Raw genomic sequence first — 17,010 nt, 5'->3', positions numbered from 1 at the left:
TTTAAATTTTTAAATAATTTTACGTAAAATCGTGAAGTGCGTAAATATTAAGTAATTGTTTTAAAAAAGAGTATGATATATAATTAAAAAATTAATTTTTTATATGAATTCTATATTTTATTTTAAAATAATTATATGACAATTACATAATTTACAATTATATATATATTTTTTAATTTTTATTTAGAACAATCTTATCTCGCCTCACTGTAAACGAGCACTTACAATTACATATCCAAACGGTTTATAAACGGAAGAGTGATATACAGCATACGGAGAAGCGTATATACCAAACGCTCAGATTTCCCTTCGCGGCAAGATATATTTATAAATTCATAATACCTCTTTTTTTTTTTTTTTAATCAAATATTTGATATATAGACGATTAGTAAAAATATTTAATTAATTTAAAAAGAATAATATTTAAAAAAAATTAAAAAAAAAATGTAGCGCATCAACATATGCGCAGCAGCTCCGCAAACGTAGCAAGGATTACATAAAAATAGTTTTCAATTTCCAACATCCCTCTCTCTCTCTCTCTCTCTCTCTCTCTCTCTCTGCGTTGGTAATAAGCGGTGGAGGGGGCAGTGATCGGGTGCTGCGGAGATGGATCCAGACCAGTTGGCGAAGGCATTCGTGGAGCACTACTACACGACATTCGATGCGAACCGTGCGGGGCTGGCGAGCCTTTACCAGGACGAGTCGATGTTGACCTTTGAGGGCCAGAAGACCCAAGGCTCCCAGAACATCGTCGCCAAGCTCAACAGCCTCCCCTTCCAGCAGTGCCAGCACAGTATCACCACCGTCGATTGCCAGCCCTCTGGCCCCGCCGGCGGCATGCTCGTCTTTGTCAGCGGTAACCTCCAGCTCGCTGGCGAACAGCATGCCCTCAAATTCAGCCAGGTATCCCAACTGTTATCGTTTCTATCTCTTTTTCGCATTCGATTGCTCCTTGATCCGATGCTAATTGGATCGAGATCGCTGGTTCTTCTGGATTTTGATTATGCTTATCGTGCGTATATTACTTATATCCAAATAGGAGTACTAAGGCTTCTCTGGGTGTGAGTTTTAGATCTACTTTAAAGTTTTTGTTTTCTTTGCAAAATGGACGATTTTGTTAGGAAATTGGTGTTCATGGCGTTCTCTGGTGATTTAATTTTGTTTCTATTGGCAGATCTACATTTCGTTGTCGAATAATCTTTTATATCTTTTATAGCTGGATGAATATATCGCTTTCTTGGTATTTGGTACTTATCTTGTCATATAAGTAAATTTACAAATTTATATATTTTCTTATGATACGATATATGTATTTTATAGTTTAACAATCTAACGTATCACATCAAACCACGATAGGTTGTAACTGGTGAGTTTGCTTTTTGTGCGGTCTCTTTGTGGTTAAAACATTTATCAAATATAAATAGTTTAGCTGCATGTTAACTGACGTTGGTAGTGATGCTTTTGCTTGACAGCGGTATTCCTCTTCCTTCAAATGAATCATTCAAGTGTCTTCCTCAATTCTTTGCCTTGGTGGTTTTCAGAACCGAATTACTTTGCTGACAACACAATATATGTGAAGGAAATATGTTGTTGTGTATTTTTCTTCTTGAGCTTCTTTTACTTGGTTGTGTATGTTACTAAACTCTCTTGTATATGTCCCATGTACTTGGGGTTCTTGCTACTCTTTTGATTAGGGGTGTTAAAAAAGAAAAGAAAAGGGAAAACCAGTTTAACCGACCAAACTGGTGGATTTGGTCCCGTTCATAACCATTCCGGTCTTGTATCGGTTCTTAAGAACCGAAACCAGTCCTAAACTGGTTTGGTATCAGTTTTCAAAACTGGTTTGAACTGGACCAGACCAGTATATGTATATATATTTTAATTTTTTATATTATATTATATACTAAATTGCTAATTAATATAACATGAAATTTTAATCTTATTATTCAAGTATATTAATCTTATAACATAAAATTATTATAATATTTGATATAAGTTAGACATTACTTATACTATACTAGTATAATTAGACACTAATAATTTAGTAAATGTTAATAAATACTAAATTCTAACAATTAAGTTTAGTGTTGAAAAAATTATAATACTAAATTTAGTGCCACACGTGTAAACGGTAAACTGGACCAGACCGAAATTGGAAAAACTGAAAGTTCTGATTTCGGTGATGAAACACTCTATCAGTTCTTAAATTTCCAAAACTAGTGTATATCAGCTCAGTTTTAAAATTTGTTCAAAACTGGATCGAACTAGACTGGTTACACCCCTAATTTCGATCAATAAAAATTTGTTTACCGATTAAATAAAAGTGTGTGTTAGCTGAAAATTTGTAGATTTTTTTGAATCCCTCTCCAAGTTTTCATTGTAATGAGCAAGAAGCAGACTAACATAGCCACGCACCCTAGATTTCAGAATGCTTTGCCACTAACATATTGTCAAAAATACACCTGGACAAATTAACTACATTTTATAGATAGAAGAGCCCCTGGTAGGAAATGTCCAACTTCAAATCAAAACCATTTGTATGCAGGCTGAGCTCTCATTGTCTGGCTTTTTGAGTATGCTTCTTTTGTTTATGCTAATTTTATGCATGCATTCATACTAACCTGAAGTTTACGATTATGAGAGCAGCTCTTGGATAAGCTTATCAAGGGAATGTTCAAATCGTTAATTAAACTTACTGGGTTCTTAAATGTTTCCATCTATTGAATGGTACCAGTCTGCAGCAAGCAGCTGTACTATACTTCTGATGTGATCGAGTGACAAGGATGCAGACAGCTCTTTATACTTCGATTGGTTTAGTGACCGGACCTGTTTATTAGTTAGCCATGCAAGCATTTCATGTTTGGCAGTTCTTGAAATGTTTCAGGGTGCTTTATGCTGCATTAAATATACAAACCTAGGACGATTTCAATCTTTTCATTGAAGCGAGTTTACATGTGCCATATATTGGCATTTATTTTATTATTGCATTTTTTTGGTTCTTGGATATGATGTTGAGAGAGTGATCACAATAAGTTATTTGTTTATTTGTGTGGCAATTGGATCTTGCTCAAATGGCATCTTCTCTTGGGTTGGAGGGTGAGGTCTCGAGTTCAAGATCCACTCAACTGGAGGTGTAAATTATAACGAGAAACATTATTCTTTATTTTTGATGTTCTTTTTTCTAACTACAGTTTTTTTGTCATGCTTTCTGCAATCAGATGTTCCATTTGATGCCAACGCCACAAGGAAGCTTTTATGTGTTGAACGATATATTCCGTTTGAACTATGCATGAAGACAAGATTAAACTCAAATTCAACAAATGGCGGAAACGTGGCCAAAAGGGCTTGTTTGCTTGTCACTGTTCAGTTCTGGACATATTAAATCGAAAACGGGCTTTCGTTGGACAATTATTATGTTTCATTTTGATTTTATGTCTCATATGTCAGAGATTCTTGCTTGTGATTATTTGGATGAAATATACTTTCATGCACAACCGTTTGAACGAATTGGGTATTAGAGGTTTGAAGACCTTTTACTGCAATCTTCATTTCCAAAAGTTTGGGTAGTCCCAAATGTTGTTATTCTCGGGAGAGCCACAGATACATTGGTTCTGATTCAGGTTATTTCATGGATGTGACATAAAAGAAGATTTACCTGAACCCACTTGTAGGTCACTTTGTTAGCCGGAAGGAAACACAACAGTTACAGCAAGACTGCTTAAACGTTGTCACGCAAAGCTTTACTTGAGCAGGAGATTGTTCTGGCTTGTTACTTGTCCCCGCGCAATTGTTTAGTTGTTACACTATATATATGGTTGGAGCTCAAAAAACCTTTTGACTTGGTCGTATTCGTTTCCTGACGAAACGGGGATAACATGTAGTAAGAGAGAGGTTCTTGGCAAAATTTGTATCCTAACTTTCTCGATTATACATATTTTTTACGGAACAGTGTTATCATAAAATTCTAACAGAAATCTCTAAAAAGTTTTCAGAAATTTCAAAAAAATCTTCAATTCAAAGAAATCATCTAACTCAGAGATGCCCCTGTTCTTGACGACTTCATTATGTCCGTATATTGTGTTTTTCATGGACTCTTTCCGATTCCCGCAGCGACCTGTCATTACAGGTCTTCCGTAGTGGCAGGGCGTGAAGCAGCTCAAGAAACGCTTTTGAATTCCAATACAAAACTTTCATAGTTGAATCAACATATTAACAGTTACACCACAAGCAAAGACATCCCTTACATATCTCGTCTTTCAAACATCTCAACAAATGAAATTAGAGTGAACATGGTTTGCTCTAGAAGCTTTGTTCATACTTCAACCATTGCCAGATCAACCAGGCAGTATTGCGCTCAAGACCTTAACTCTTTTGGCTTCATATCAAACCAAACTTTCATTTATCTTTTGAACCATTTAAACCTAAATCTGGTAAATCCATATGGGGGATTTCTGGAATTTTGAGAAGTGGGAGTGAAGGGGCTTCACTAGGCAGTTCTTTGGTCAGCGAGGACAGTTTTTCTGTGTCTTGACCATTTGTAGCAGGGCCTTTCAGCATCCCTGCAAGTAAACTTCCGACGGATCTAAATGGGTTGCTTAGTCCTTTTTTGACTTTCCAAATTAAGGTGACTTCGGATAATTGCCAAGCAACGGTTAGTACAATCATGGCCGAAAGAAGACAATGAGTTACAAAATTCTGCCTCTTCACCTTCTTCAGCTCCTTCACTATCTCTTCTGCCCCGATCTCAACGCCACCACGGTCAACCTGACGGGCATTCCCCATATTTACGTCCACAATACCAACTGCTGGAGAAGGATTCTCCTCCTCCACCTCACTTAAAGCTTCAGATTCCTTAAGTGCATTATCTCCTTCCAATGATTCCAACTGTTCATAGATGTAGAAGGAACATGAGTTTGCCGCCAAATCACGTACAAGTACTACTCATTAAACAACAATGTGATACAGTTGATCTTGTTATTCAATGCCTAATACTTTCCAATATTCATTGGTAAATAAGGCCAAAGATCCAAAGTCCCAGTGTGAGAGTGTGAATGGAAGAAGATATTGATCTTCATGACGTGCGTGCATACCCAACGTTCATCCATAATACACAACAAGGCATCGAGATTTACAAAGGAAAAGTAGTAAACATAGTCATGGATGAGCAATATTGGCGTAGTCAGATTTTTTTTTTCCCTCAGGGAGGCCAATATTTGAACACCATGAGTGTACTGTGCACGTGCAGGCGATTGAATGGTGATTGAACAACAAAATCGTTGAGTTCTTTCAATTAAGAAAGAAAGATATAAAAACTAGAACAACTCTTAGCATCAACAACGTATATTAAACCCTACAATGATGTTATATAAAATCATACCCTATGTCATAATACATTGACCAACCATTTTTGTTGTCGTTTCACTTCAGAAACACTACCGAGATTGTAACGTCAGAGTGATCGCTAATAACAATAATAGAAATAAGTAACCAAGAGATGTCGTGTAAGGATCAAGATGTCAACTCCATTTTATTTTTGAATCGGATTGAATAGAATAATAGATAGCGACAGAGAAAGCAGGAAAATATAAAGGACCCTAAGATCGGCTTCTATAGCGATAATGAGGTTTGATTAAAAACTTCATCAATCATTTGAGAAAGAGAGGAAATGAACCTCAGAGAGCAATCTGGAGAGGAGAAGGCGATCATCATGGTCGTCTTCCACGAGGCCATCGCTGGTACCGCTGACTGGCTTGATCTTCTTCTCCTTTATAACTCTCTGGATCGCGATATTTATTAGCTCCAGTTTGTTGTTCGAATCCATGACAGAGATAGCAGTGAGGGATTGAACTCTGACGACAAAACTAGATAGAACTTCGATTCGATTTTGAGTTGGAAGTCATAACCTTCAGATGATGCACACGTGGCCATTGAGCCAATCGTGGCATATGGGCAGAGACTTTGGCGTTTGCGGTTAAAAAAGTAGTACTGCAACCAGCTCTCACCACCTTTCTTACTTTCAGATTCAGAGCAACAACCGGTACGTGTAATAATTGAAGGCAATCAACCGATTAATTATTATTTTTTGTTTAATATTTCGATCAGTGGTAAATATCGTATAATTATTTTAAAAAATAATATAATATATTATTAAAAAATTAATTAATTATTTATTTATTTTTATATAAAATCTTGTATTTATTTACCTTTCTAAATGATTATACACGTTACTTACAGTCAACACTGCAACTACTATTTTTCTATTTATTTATTTTTAGACAAATCGACTAATTATTGAGTAGGAGTAACTACTGAATACTTTTTGGAGTGTAAATTTATTATTAAAATTTCTATTTAAGTAAATAATTTTAATTACATGATGGCATATAATAAGCTTTCTTAGCAAAGTTTCATTGAATCAAGAGGATGGAGATACAATGAAAACTTTAAAGTTTTTATTTTTATTTTTTTATGTAATCCAATTCAGAGGGATTGTGGTGTTGTGACAGAAGGTTATTAACTGGTAGCAACGCACTCATCCTTTAGATACTCGAATATGGAAGTATGAATGGAAATAGGATACCTCCGAAGCCTCAGAACTGTGGATGCAACTAATGCAGCAGAGAGCGAGGGCGCATGCCGGGATGGCATGCATCACTTTTGGGAGACGAGTAAATCAATTATAGGACCCATTCAACCCCTCCTTTACAAGCCATTTACAGAAATTGCATTTAGCATTTACATGTGATCATATAGGCTCATTAATCACTTTACTGCGAAATCCGACCCATTAAGCACAAACTAAATCTGGAGACTATCAAGCAAAGTAAAAATGGGCCAACCTAATATTAGTTAGGATGATTAACGGATGCTTCTATGGGAAGTGATACATAACTTCATCTTTCATACTGGATATGCGACCTAGAGAAGATGATTCCATTACTTCACTGTCTGTGCTACCAAGTTCAGCCTGCATGAATAGTTGAAGAAATCGTTAACTTACATACACAACCAAGCAAATGGAAATGTCAATATGAAGAGACCACAACTTTTAGGCTAAAATGTTAAAATGATTATTCACAAATATTTTGGAAATTGAAGTCGTGTAGATCTACACAACCTGCCTTATGTGCTTTGGGCAAAATAAGAAATTAACTTTCTCAACAGAGCATGGATCTGAGCTGGAAACCAAAAGGACGCCAAGTGAACCAGTTGATCATGACCGTATAAGATGGAAGCAAGACTTGGAACTCACTAATCTTCTACAGCTCATTTAAGGAGTAGTTACACTCCCAAGACTTTGAATTTGAATTAGAAGAGAAGTGTTGGGATTATGGTCAGAAGGGGGACACATGAATAGGTTTTGATCATAAACACAAAATTGAATGCCAATTCAAGATTCTAGCTTACCTTTTTTTTTTTTTGGATAAATTCAAGACTCTAGCCTACTTACCTTAGCTTGCCGGTATCTTTGAAGCACACGACGATATTGCCAACGGGCCTCTGGAGACTCAACCATGGATATAACCAGAGCAACGGCGTCATCAATAGCCAAATCCACTTTCTTCTTGCGAAAAACCCTGAGAATGTCTTCATCTTCAGTTTCATCAATGGTATCAATCCCACTCAGGAAACCTCGCAAACCAACTCCCTTCCGTCGCCATCGTAGTACAACCTTGTCTAGAATCCCAACAGCCCAACAGATCACCTTGTAACTTTTCCTTACCTGAAAACCTCTCACATGAGCCTGCAAAAGCAATAGAAGTTAAAATTCCCTCACACTACCTAATTACAAAGGTTTCAGTTAAAAGGATATGAACAAGTCACTGTCATCAAGAAAATAAAACAAAAGGAAAAAGATACACTTCATATACTCCTTTACTCATCAAAAAAGTTATCCACCATGCAAGATGATAAATGTACAGGAAGAATCCCCACCTTACAAAATCATGAGAAATCCTAATTTTCAGTATATCAAATGCAACTACATATTAGAATTAACATATTATATAGAAAATGTGATACCTGTATCTTCACAACTTTCTGACGAATTGCTAGGAAAACCTTTCGACCTTTCCAACCTCGATACTTCTTCTGAATAGATAATGCAGCTGAATTGTATTTACGTGGGTTACGAAATACTAGGTTTGACAAAGCTGACATGTCAACAGCAGATTCTCTCTGAAGTCTTTTCCTGAAAGAATGAGCACGGAAAGCTGCTTGTATTCGTGCAGCAGCCTGAGCTGCATTCCGAACAGCAGCTAATGTATCTTTAAGGGAGAGCTGATCTCCATTATCTGCGAGACTCCCATTTGAGATGCTATTCACAGTCATTTCTGCTTCAACCTCCGCGGAGCCTTTAGACAGCTCACTTTCTTCCATTGTGAGGGATGACAGATGGCTAGTTAGTGCCACCTCTGAAAGATAACCTGCAAGTCCCTTGTGCCCACTGGTAGCTGCGATGGATGCTGGGGTTTTGCCTAGTGGATCTTGGGAAGTGGGATCAGTCACAGCCCCAGCTGACGCACCAGAAGCAATAAGTGCAGCAACCATTTTTTCCCTATTACAGAAGAACAATAATTGAATGCTACATCTCTTAAGAACATAGAGGCATTATAATTTATACCCGATGTAGAGGGTTAAAAACAACACAGAGATCAACAGCCTTAGCCATTATATGGATAAACATCTACTGCATATAAATTCTTCACTCAGTGATCATCCTTAATACTAATGACATACTACAACTCCACTTCTGGCTGAAGTATTCCTATTTGAGGAATGTATTAACCGTGCTGTTCACATTTACTTGGGGGAAAATTCTAAATACTACACCCTCATCTCGCTCTTATCCTACTATGATGAGGTGGCATTGTTTATTAACCTTTGATTTTTCTTTTAAAAAAAGTATAAGAGATGATATGGGAGTGATAAAAAGTGCCACATTTACATAGTGAGTTCAAAGTGGGATAATAGTGTAGTATATAGCATTAAGCTTATTTAGGTGATGAAAACTAGCGATATGAACGTTGCTATGACAATATACAAAGTTAATTCCTTCCTGGTTCCGCATAATGAAGCAAAATGCTAATCCTTTCTCGCCAGTTCCAGAGTGTCCACATTCTCAGCTACATTATGTGTATATATATTTGACTAGGTATACTGAATATCAACTAAGGTCATAGATTTCTCATGAACAAGTAGGGAAGTTCAAATATCCATAATATTATGTAACAGTTTTAAGGGACTGCCACCCAAATGTGAGAGAAGCTCTCATTTACAACCAAATCTTCAAACTGAGACAATTAGAATATGAAATCCAGGGGTGTACAATACTATGCTTACCTTAAACATACGAGTATTTGGTATAATTTAATATATAAAATTCTGTAAATAACATGTATCTTTTTCATTACTGCATTATGCTTCTTCAATTTCTTTAAAAGCTACAAATTTTTACTTGGTTGAAATATTAATTCTTTTGAATGGATCAGGTGACAAGTTCATTAAATACACCAGGATGACACTTACCTTCCAAAATGCGCAGCCCAATGAACAGCAGTCCATCCATTAATGTCACGGAAATTTATATTGATTCCACTACTGAGAATAGGGTTTACAGCCCACTCAAAGCCCAACCCGGCAATCATGTGTATTATTCCTTGCTCTTTCTTTGACAAGGAACAGTCTGTCTGGTCACGTCCTTCCTGGGATCTGGAAGAAAGCCACTGGTGCAACTTGTCTTTAAGAAGCTCTTGAAGAACCCAATCAATGGTATCAGATGAAGTTCCACTCCCAACTAATAAAGCCTCTATGACATGACTCCATGAATCATCATCAGCTTTGATTCTTCTCAATACATCATTTTCAGATTCCACATTGTCTCTTTTATACATCAATGTATCAGACAGAAGCAACTGCACAAATCTAACAAGTAACAACAACTCTTCTAGACTCTTGTTGGCTTCTGTATTAGTTGAAGCACAATATGTGCAAGTTCTTGTCTTCATTCGATACTCAAACTCTCTGACTTCACTGCAGGATTCCCGATTACCAGAAGTAATGCAGAGAGTCACCTTTCCAGGAAGGTGAGATGGAGCTTCGCAACGGATGACACCTTCCTGAATGATCTGAACAGGAACTTCAACGTCACCAAACATGCAAGCCCAGGTAGATTCCAATGGATCACAGAGGAAAGATCCAATGATGACGACCTGCATTGAGAATTTTGGACATCAGAACTTGAACTTAAGCTCCACAAAACAACCTGTATCAACAAACAAAATTATAGCAAAAATATATCATATGATAACTCCACAAAACAACCTGTATCAACAAACAAAATTATAGCAAAAATATATCATATGATAGAGAATCCACATGGAGAGTGCATGCTGGATCATCAGATCTCAATCAACCTTATGTAGGTAGATTAAAATCCATTTAGCAAAACATTTGAATTAGACACCCAGTTTTAGAAACTTTTTCTACCTTTTGAAAAATTTATGAGGCCACTCCAGAATTTCTGGGGTGGACCTAGGTTAAGTCCATGCCACATGCACTAAACCAACCATTTTGGTGAAAACAAAATATTAAGGTTGAATTCTTACTAAACCAAGTTATACGTTCAACAGCATCAACAGTCTCTTAAGTTGGACAATTACTAGCATGGCAGCAAATATGGGAAGATTGGCAGCAACAACCCATAAAGATGCCTCAATTTTGATTCTATATGAAAACCAAGTCAAGGATCGAACTAATCATGCTTCATTCAATGTAGGATGAATTGACAAGGTTTTTGAAGAAATAAGAATATACCGTTGTAGAATTAGGATTCCATTTGACCACTCAACAGATGCAACCTTATTTTAGATGCTAGAGAAATCATAAATCCCGTATACAAACCAAATATTCAGTCGTGGAAACAATACCACTGTACTGAGGAAGCATAATAAATCCAAGGAAAAGGCACAAAATACATGGTATGACATGATACACACCTTTGTGGCCTCAGTTTCATAACCCCATTCGGGGGATATTTCCTGAATGGTGAATTTCTGTTTTTCGGCAACAGTCAAACTCGAATTTGCTTCAAGAAGCATTCCTGTTTGGTCTTGTCTAAGCAATGTCGTGTAGTAGTCAGAAGTAATTTCATGAGTTTCTATCGCTGAAGAATATTCGGGAAATTTGAAGCTGTCAGCATCTTTATGCGGCAACAAAGAAGCTGGAAACACAATATGGTTGTCAAATCTTACTAAAAATTCACTAGATGCCAAACCCTGTCAAATTAGTATCAGAAGTAGAGGAAATCATACTGTTTTCAGCATTATCTAGATTGAAATTCAGCCAATCACTATGCTCCTCTTCCTTTGGCACCTCGCTTGAAAGAGAAAGATTCTTTTCCTGATGTAATAAGAAAAAGTGTAGAAATGAAAAAATGTGTGCTGATTTGAAAGGATGATTTAGGAAATACCATAAAGGTGGAGAGGTGGAGAGACAGTATAAAGGCATATTTGTAAATGTTAAGTGTTCTGGTAAGTGCATTAAAATTAACTACTAATGCAACCAGGAGTTAATCTGAAAATAGATGTATTATGAGAGACATAATAGAAGTGAACTAGGAGTCATAAAGAGATTCTTTGTAGTACTCACGTTTACATCCAATGTATACAAATGCTTCTGCTGGGACTCGACATCTGATGAAGTGTTAAATGACTCAAACACCACTTCCCAAGATGAAGATCCTTTACTTTCACCTGCAAAATCATGTCCAAAGATTGGTTGTGATGTTTCCTATGATTCCATCAGCAGCTCTATTGGTTTCTTTCCCAGATAATTATATCTTTACAATGGCAAACGAAAGAAGAGAAAGCAAACTAATATTGACTTGTAAATGTGAGAACATTATGACATTTTTCAAGCTGGAAACTACTGCAAGCACACAAACCTTTGGGAAAAGGAGAAAGAAAGAAGGCAGGCAATTCATTATTTGAGGTGACCAAATCATGACGGAAAATGAAGAATCTGACACAGAAAATCTAGAAAGTGGACTTAACAAGTTTAGGGGCATAAACACCATTTTTGAAGCAGGAAAGTGGCATGAGATTTCAACAGTTTTTTCCCTTAATATGCCTATAGTATTTTAAAGAAAATAATTAGTCACATGGTGAAAGGATGGATGCCAGATTCCCATTCATTAGTTCTTACATGTTAACCAATCAATTTTGATGTTTCAACACATTAGAATGATGAAAATTTTGGCCCTCGACATACCCTTTGGTAGGGCCTTGCAATAATATGTTGCTTTACATATTCATGTGATTCTCCTTGCAGTACCCTCATGTTTTTAGAGCTTGTGCTCTCACACAGAGTTGGCTACCTAGGAAGGGAGTCATTTTTCTCATGCTAAGCAATACTTGCATGGGAGTTTTTTAAACATTAACATTCCCTGTTTTCAGAAACTTCAATCACAGCAAGCATATAAAGTATTTCCAAGATTCATATAGAAACCAAGCAACATTTCTCTTTTATTATGCTCGAGTTCACACATGGAGTTATTTTCAAAAGCTATGTCACAACACCCATGTACATTTTTTTTTTGTCCCCAGTCACTTTTCTACAGTATGTCACAATAGATCTATTTTATATGATGTATATTTTTCAGAGGCCGAAAAGGAGAACATCAAAGTTATGAGAACTAGAAGTATCGAAAATCAACACTTCAGCTCAATAATGATAAAGAATTTGCATGTGCTGAATTAAAGCAAACAAAAGTTCATCACAAAAAATTCTATGCACCAGATGGAAGACGCGAAAAAAAAACAAAAAAAAACCTGCATTATTATGAAGCTCAAGTCTGTTTGAGTTCTGCACTCCATGTGGCTCATAGTACAGACCAATATATTCTGGCCCGTGCGGTAAAGCTGCATGTTCATCCTGCCTGGAGTTCTCAATTTCATATTCTGTAATATCTGAATCATTTGGATTTTCACACTGATTGTAGAATAGACTAATATCTTGGAAGCTCTCTTCATCCAAACTTAATTGCTCCTCAAGCCTTCGCAAAGCTTGAGTAACCTGAAGCTCATCGAAGTTTTCTTTCTGTCCTGTTCTACCCACCCTCTCCAGGTCATCCACACCATTATTCTTAATGGCTATCTCAGAACTAACTTCTGAGCCTGAACTAGATAAACTCTTGTAAGGTTCAAAGTCGCTAGGTTTGGAGTTAGAGCCTGGATTTTGAGAAATATAAGAGGTAGGACTCTGACTGTAGCTAGAAGAGGATCCTGGAGATAACAATGCAAAAGATCCAGGACTGTGCTTTCCCTGCAACCCAGAACACAAACATTTATGTTAGTTTGAAGCTTGATCTCTCTATTGCAAACATTGAAAGTATTAAATAACAGCCAATCAAAGAAATAGCAGTTAATGTTTTGCAAACAAAACAACATCTACAATCCTTATTGGGGCCCAACCATTCAACCCCCCCCCCCCCCCGGTGGGGGGCCCAACAAAAAAAAAAGGGGTGAGGACGTCTATCATGCTAGGTTGAGTATTAAGACACACTTAGATCAGTATACAAGAGATAGTGACATGGCTGACATCTGGTACAGAAGCACCCAGAAAAAGAGAAGTTTACAGCATTATCAACACAACCTGGTTCTGTGATGTCACTGCTCTGCTAGAAACAGTTGGCAAGCCCTTCATTGGTGCTTATGACCCACAATAGATGGCAGTTTCAGCCCAGTAGGTCTTAAAACCATGCTTGGGCATGCCGCACAGGCCCATTGCAGTGGGATAAAGCAACCAATGGCTGAGAAGCATTGAAAACTAAGCTGATGAAACGAAGAATATATAACTGGGAAATGCAATCGATTGATCTAAGCCATTATAAACAACTCAGGTGAGGCCAAAACAATTTGGGTATAACTAAAATGCAGACAACCTTGGCTAAAACCATGATCCAAAAACTCACCTCAGTTAAGTCTCTATAATGTACCAGAACAATGTGCTCATATGCCCTGCCAAGGAAAATAGCACGTAAGTAAATATGAATCTCCAATACATTAATCCAATAATTGAATTTTGTTAATCGAAATGTTAAGCTGGCAAAATATATAATACACAAAAGCGCACATTGAAATTTCAAGGCCTGTCTAAACTTTGCATAACAAGAGTCTGTATAAACAATCTTCAGAGTAAAAATCACTATCCATAGCAGGAAATGGAAAGGTATTAGAAATATACTGTCCTAAAAAATAAATTTCTACTTACGGATCCAGCATCCAATAGCTACGCCTCTGAAAATTGGAGTTCTGCTCTCCATGTGCATAATAACAATTTAACGCTTCAACATTTCCAACCTAGCCATGAAGGTAAACGTCATCCTCCAACCAAATAAACAATATAAATAACTCCATTGAGCTCAGAACCAATTGTGGGTACATGAAGTATGCATTGAAGTCATACAAAACAAGACTTCTATCAATAATGTCCTTATTCAACCATCAGCAACCTTCTGAATTAACAGAAAGCAGCCATTATGGAAATTACCCAAATAGAAATATCGTTGAATAAAAAGTGGAATAATATTCACTGTAATATAACAAACACATTACGAAGTTAAACATAACTGATCTCCAAAATAAACAAATAGTAAGAAATATGATGATGCACTGAAATTGATGAGTCAACAGCCTCTTCATATCCATATAACATAATCGTAGACAGACCATGAAACAACTAAAACACATGTCAGGGTAAATGAACAAGTGATATGCCAAATCAAAAACTAAAACTAAAATAAAAATTGAATCAATCTCTCCCTGAAAATTAGCTGGATCGAAAAAAAGTAGAAAAAAGCATCCATGTACCTAATACTTACACGTGTAACATACCTTAAGGCGTTCATGTGCTTCCCCAACAGTTCTTCCATCCTTCTTTTTCCGCCAATTATGACCATCTCTTCGGAAGAACCTAAGGACTCGCTTATTAAATAAAAATAACGATCCACCTGTCCATGAATCACCAGTCAGGAATATGGACGGCCAAGAACGTGTAGCAAATTGAAAAAAAAAAAATCAGATAGGTAGTTATTTCATAGGGATATGAAGATTACTAGTTGGCTGTCGAGGGGGCTCCTCGGTTAGCTGATACTTCTCATGGTTCTGTAAAATAAAGAGAACTTCTACTGGCTTCAGCCAACGGGTTTGAGCTTCTCGAAAGAGGTCTCTAATATCATATCCTGAGTTTACTCAGAGAATAGCACTCAGACACGAAAAGGAAAAAATAACAAGAAGCCAAAAACCTTGGTTAATGCAATTTTAGATTTTATTAACACAAAAGCAGAAAGAAAAATACTCAGCGGCGTAAACATTAGCGTAATGATTACTTGGTCACTTGTAACGAACTTTTTGAGATCCAAGACGAGCGTAATCGACCAGTACCAACTATAAACAATATAATACAACTATTTTTTAGTAATTTCTCTTTTTCTTTACCATTGACGCCACCGAATTAGAAAAAAAAATTGTTGTTTAAGAAGGCAAAGATATTCGGTGGCGAGTCAAAGCAAAGCAATTTCAGTAGAAATGCGTAATACAGCATGCTGCCGGAGTGATAAATCGTAGAGTAACTGGAAGAAGAAGAAGAAGAAGCAAACGAGCCTTACCTAATTGCGTCATATTGAATTTCGAAAACAATCAAAACTGGACAAATTGCAGGATAAGCGGTTCGGTTGTGATCATCTGAACCAGAGGATATGTAAGATTTGTCCTGTGCTACACGAACAGAGAAAGTCCAGACCGGAAGAGGAAGAGAGTATTTCCAGTACCGGATCGCACACGTCCCGGTTCAACCCCGAAATGAATCTCTGGCAGTCAAGCGAAGCAAGAACATAGAGAGTGCTTGTAGTAGGAGGGAGACGGGGAGAGAGAGAGTTTGACATCTACTGGCGCTTCTGTACGGTTCGGTCATGTGAGCTTAGCAAGGTAGGAACGGTGCGTAAGACCATCTAGGGAGAGTACCGTGGGTCCGTGAGGCAACCTGATGCTGGGGTGGAGATAGGGCTTGCATTTCCATTTTACAGGACGTGGTTAGACTCTCTATTGGATAGATACTTCAGAGTTTAGAGGTAAAAGTTTAAATTAGTATTATTTTAGATAAAATTTACTTTTGATCAATTATATTATATTGATATATATATTAATATATAAGTATATTTATAATTAGATTTTTCATAGGCTAATAGAGATTATTTTACTATTATTTATAAATAATTTATTACTATTTACAAATTAATTATTAATCATAAATTATTTAAAATTATCTCAACATCCGTAGTAAAGGAGAAACTTGAAATAGTCTGGACCGCAGCTGAACGTGACCCAAATTCAAGCCAACCGGGTGGATGTAGCATGTATTTTTCCTCGGAGCCAGGCAGCACTACCGGTCCACTGGAGTCTGGAATAACCGTGCGGGTGTGTAAAGACCGACTCTAACCTGGTGTATCCGTCATTGGAAATTTGGAATACTCGGCATGGGATATTATGGTTATCTCATCATCCAGCGGTTGACTCTCAACCTCGGCCACCTAACAGAAGTTTGGTAGACACGCATCTGAGTTTTGATAAACTCTATTTTTTTTTTTTTTTTTAAGAAGTGGACATTATCATAATTTTATTAATATACCTCAATCATGGGATATTGTGGTTATCTCATCATCCAGTGGTTGACTCTCAACCTCGGCCATCTTTAAGAAGTTTGGTAGACACTCATTCTATGTTTTTTCTTAGAGGATATTACCTTAATTTTATTGATGTTCCTTACTTGTAATAGAAGAAAACCGTAATAACAATTCCGATTCCTAGGAATTACATATAGACATAAAACCAAAATCAGATCTCCAAACCAATATAAACCAAAAATTATTTTATACATCCCAAATAAAATTATTATATTCGAAAATAAGGTAAAACTCATCTATCAGTATAAGACCCCGAAACTGACCTAAAC

At 36.8% G+C, this 17,010-nt stretch overlaps 3 protein-coding genes across 4 annotated transcripts; 1 reads left to right on the top strand and 2 right to left on the bottom strand.

The window, feature by feature from the left end:
• Positions 1-482: 482 nt before the first annotated feature.
• Positions 483-3,542, top strand: LOC122310618 (nuclear transport factor 2B-like). Its single transcript, XM_043124682.1, has 2 exons — positions 483-903; positions 3,219-3,542. Exons 1-2 carry the CDS (start codon positions 607-609, stop codon positions 3,291-3,293), a joined length of 372 nt encoding a protein of 123 aa, XP_042980616.1. The 5' UTR covers positions 483-606; the 3' UTR covers positions 3,294-3,542.
• Positions 3,543-4,167: 625 nt separating this feature from the next.
• Positions 4,168-5,945, bottom strand: LOC122310617. The gene is made up of 2 exons (XM_043124681.1): positions 5,672-5,945; positions 4,168-4,884 (listed from the first exon to the last, which is right to left on the bottom strand). The coding sequence occupies exons 1-2, from the start codon at positions 5,819-5,821 to the stop codon at positions 4,396-4,398; spliced, it is 639 nt and encodes a 212-aa protein (XP_042980615.1). The 5' UTR covers positions 5,822-5,945; the 3' UTR covers positions 4,168-4,395.
• A 724-nt stretch (positions 5,946-6,669) lies between these two features.
• LOC122309922 (calmodulin-binding transcription activator 4-like) lies at positions 6,670-16,072 on the bottom strand. 2 transcript variants are annotated; one of them, XM_043123712.1, is made up of 13 exons: positions 15,668-16,072; positions 15,116-15,241; positions 14,895-15,010; positions 14,272-14,360; positions 13,973-14,018; positions 12,831-13,323; positions 11,650-11,753; positions 11,313-11,400; positions 10,998-11,221; positions 9,529-10,211; positions 8,023-8,557; positions 7,451-7,744; positions 6,670-6,967 (listed from the first exon to the last, which is right to left on the bottom strand). In XM_043123712.1, the coding sequence occupies exons 1-13, from the start codon at positions 15,678-15,680 to the stop codon at positions 6,872-6,874; spliced, it is 2,907 nt and encodes a 968-aa protein (XP_042979646.1). In that variant the 5' UTR covers positions 15,681-16,072; the 3' UTR covers positions 6,670-6,871. The 2 variants fall into 2 exon arrangements, with proteins under 2 accessions (XP_042979646.1, XP_042979647.1); XM_043123713.1 differs by lacking the exons at positions 13,973-14,018; positions 14,272-14,360; positions 14,895-15,010; positions 15,116-15,241; positions 15,668-16,072 and adding an exon at positions 13,654-13,777.
• Between the last annotated feature and the right edge of the window lie 938 nt (positions 16,073-17,010).

This window comes from Carya illinoinensis, chromosome 5 (genome assembly GCF_018687715.1).
Source record: "Carya illinoinensis cultivar Pawnee chromosome 5, C.illinoinensisPawnee_v1, whole genome shotgun sequence".
Classification (NCBI taxonomy): Eukaryota; Viridiplantae; Streptophyta; class Magnoliopsida; order Fagales; family Juglandaceae; genus Carya; species Carya illinoinensis.
The sequence above is the reverse complement of the archived record's forward strand: the minus strand, read 5'-3'. Positions and strand labels throughout refer to the sequence as shown.

Excerpts from the sequence above, each read along its gene's own strand:
- LOC122310618 (XM_043124682.1), top strand. The coding sequence starts at position 607 with ATGGATCCAGACCAGTTGGCGAAGGCATTCGTGGAGCACTACTACACG. Across the intron at positions 904-3,218 it reads ATGCCCTCAAATTCAGCCAG|ATGTTCCATTTGATGCCAAC; the intron begins GTATCCCAACTG and ends TTCTGCAATCAG.
- LOC122310617 (XM_043124681.1), bottom strand. The coding sequence starts at position 5,821 with ATGGATTCGAACAACAAACTGGAGCTAATAAATATCGCGATCCAGAGA. Across the intron at positions 4,885-5,671 it reads TCTCCAGATTGCTCTCTGAG|TTGGAATCATTGGAAGGAGA; the intron begins GTTCATTTCCTC and ends ATCTATGAACAG.
- LOC122309922 (XM_043123712.1), bottom strand. Across the intron at positions 8,558-9,528 it reads TGGGCTGCGCATTTTGGAAG|GGAAAAAATGGTTGCTGCAC; the intron begins GTAAGTGTCATC and ends CTTCTGTAATAG. Across the intron at positions 6,968-7,450 it reads AAAGATACCGGCAAGCTAAG|GCTGAACTTGGTAGCACAGA; the intron begins GTAAGTAGGCTA and ends CTATTCATGCAG.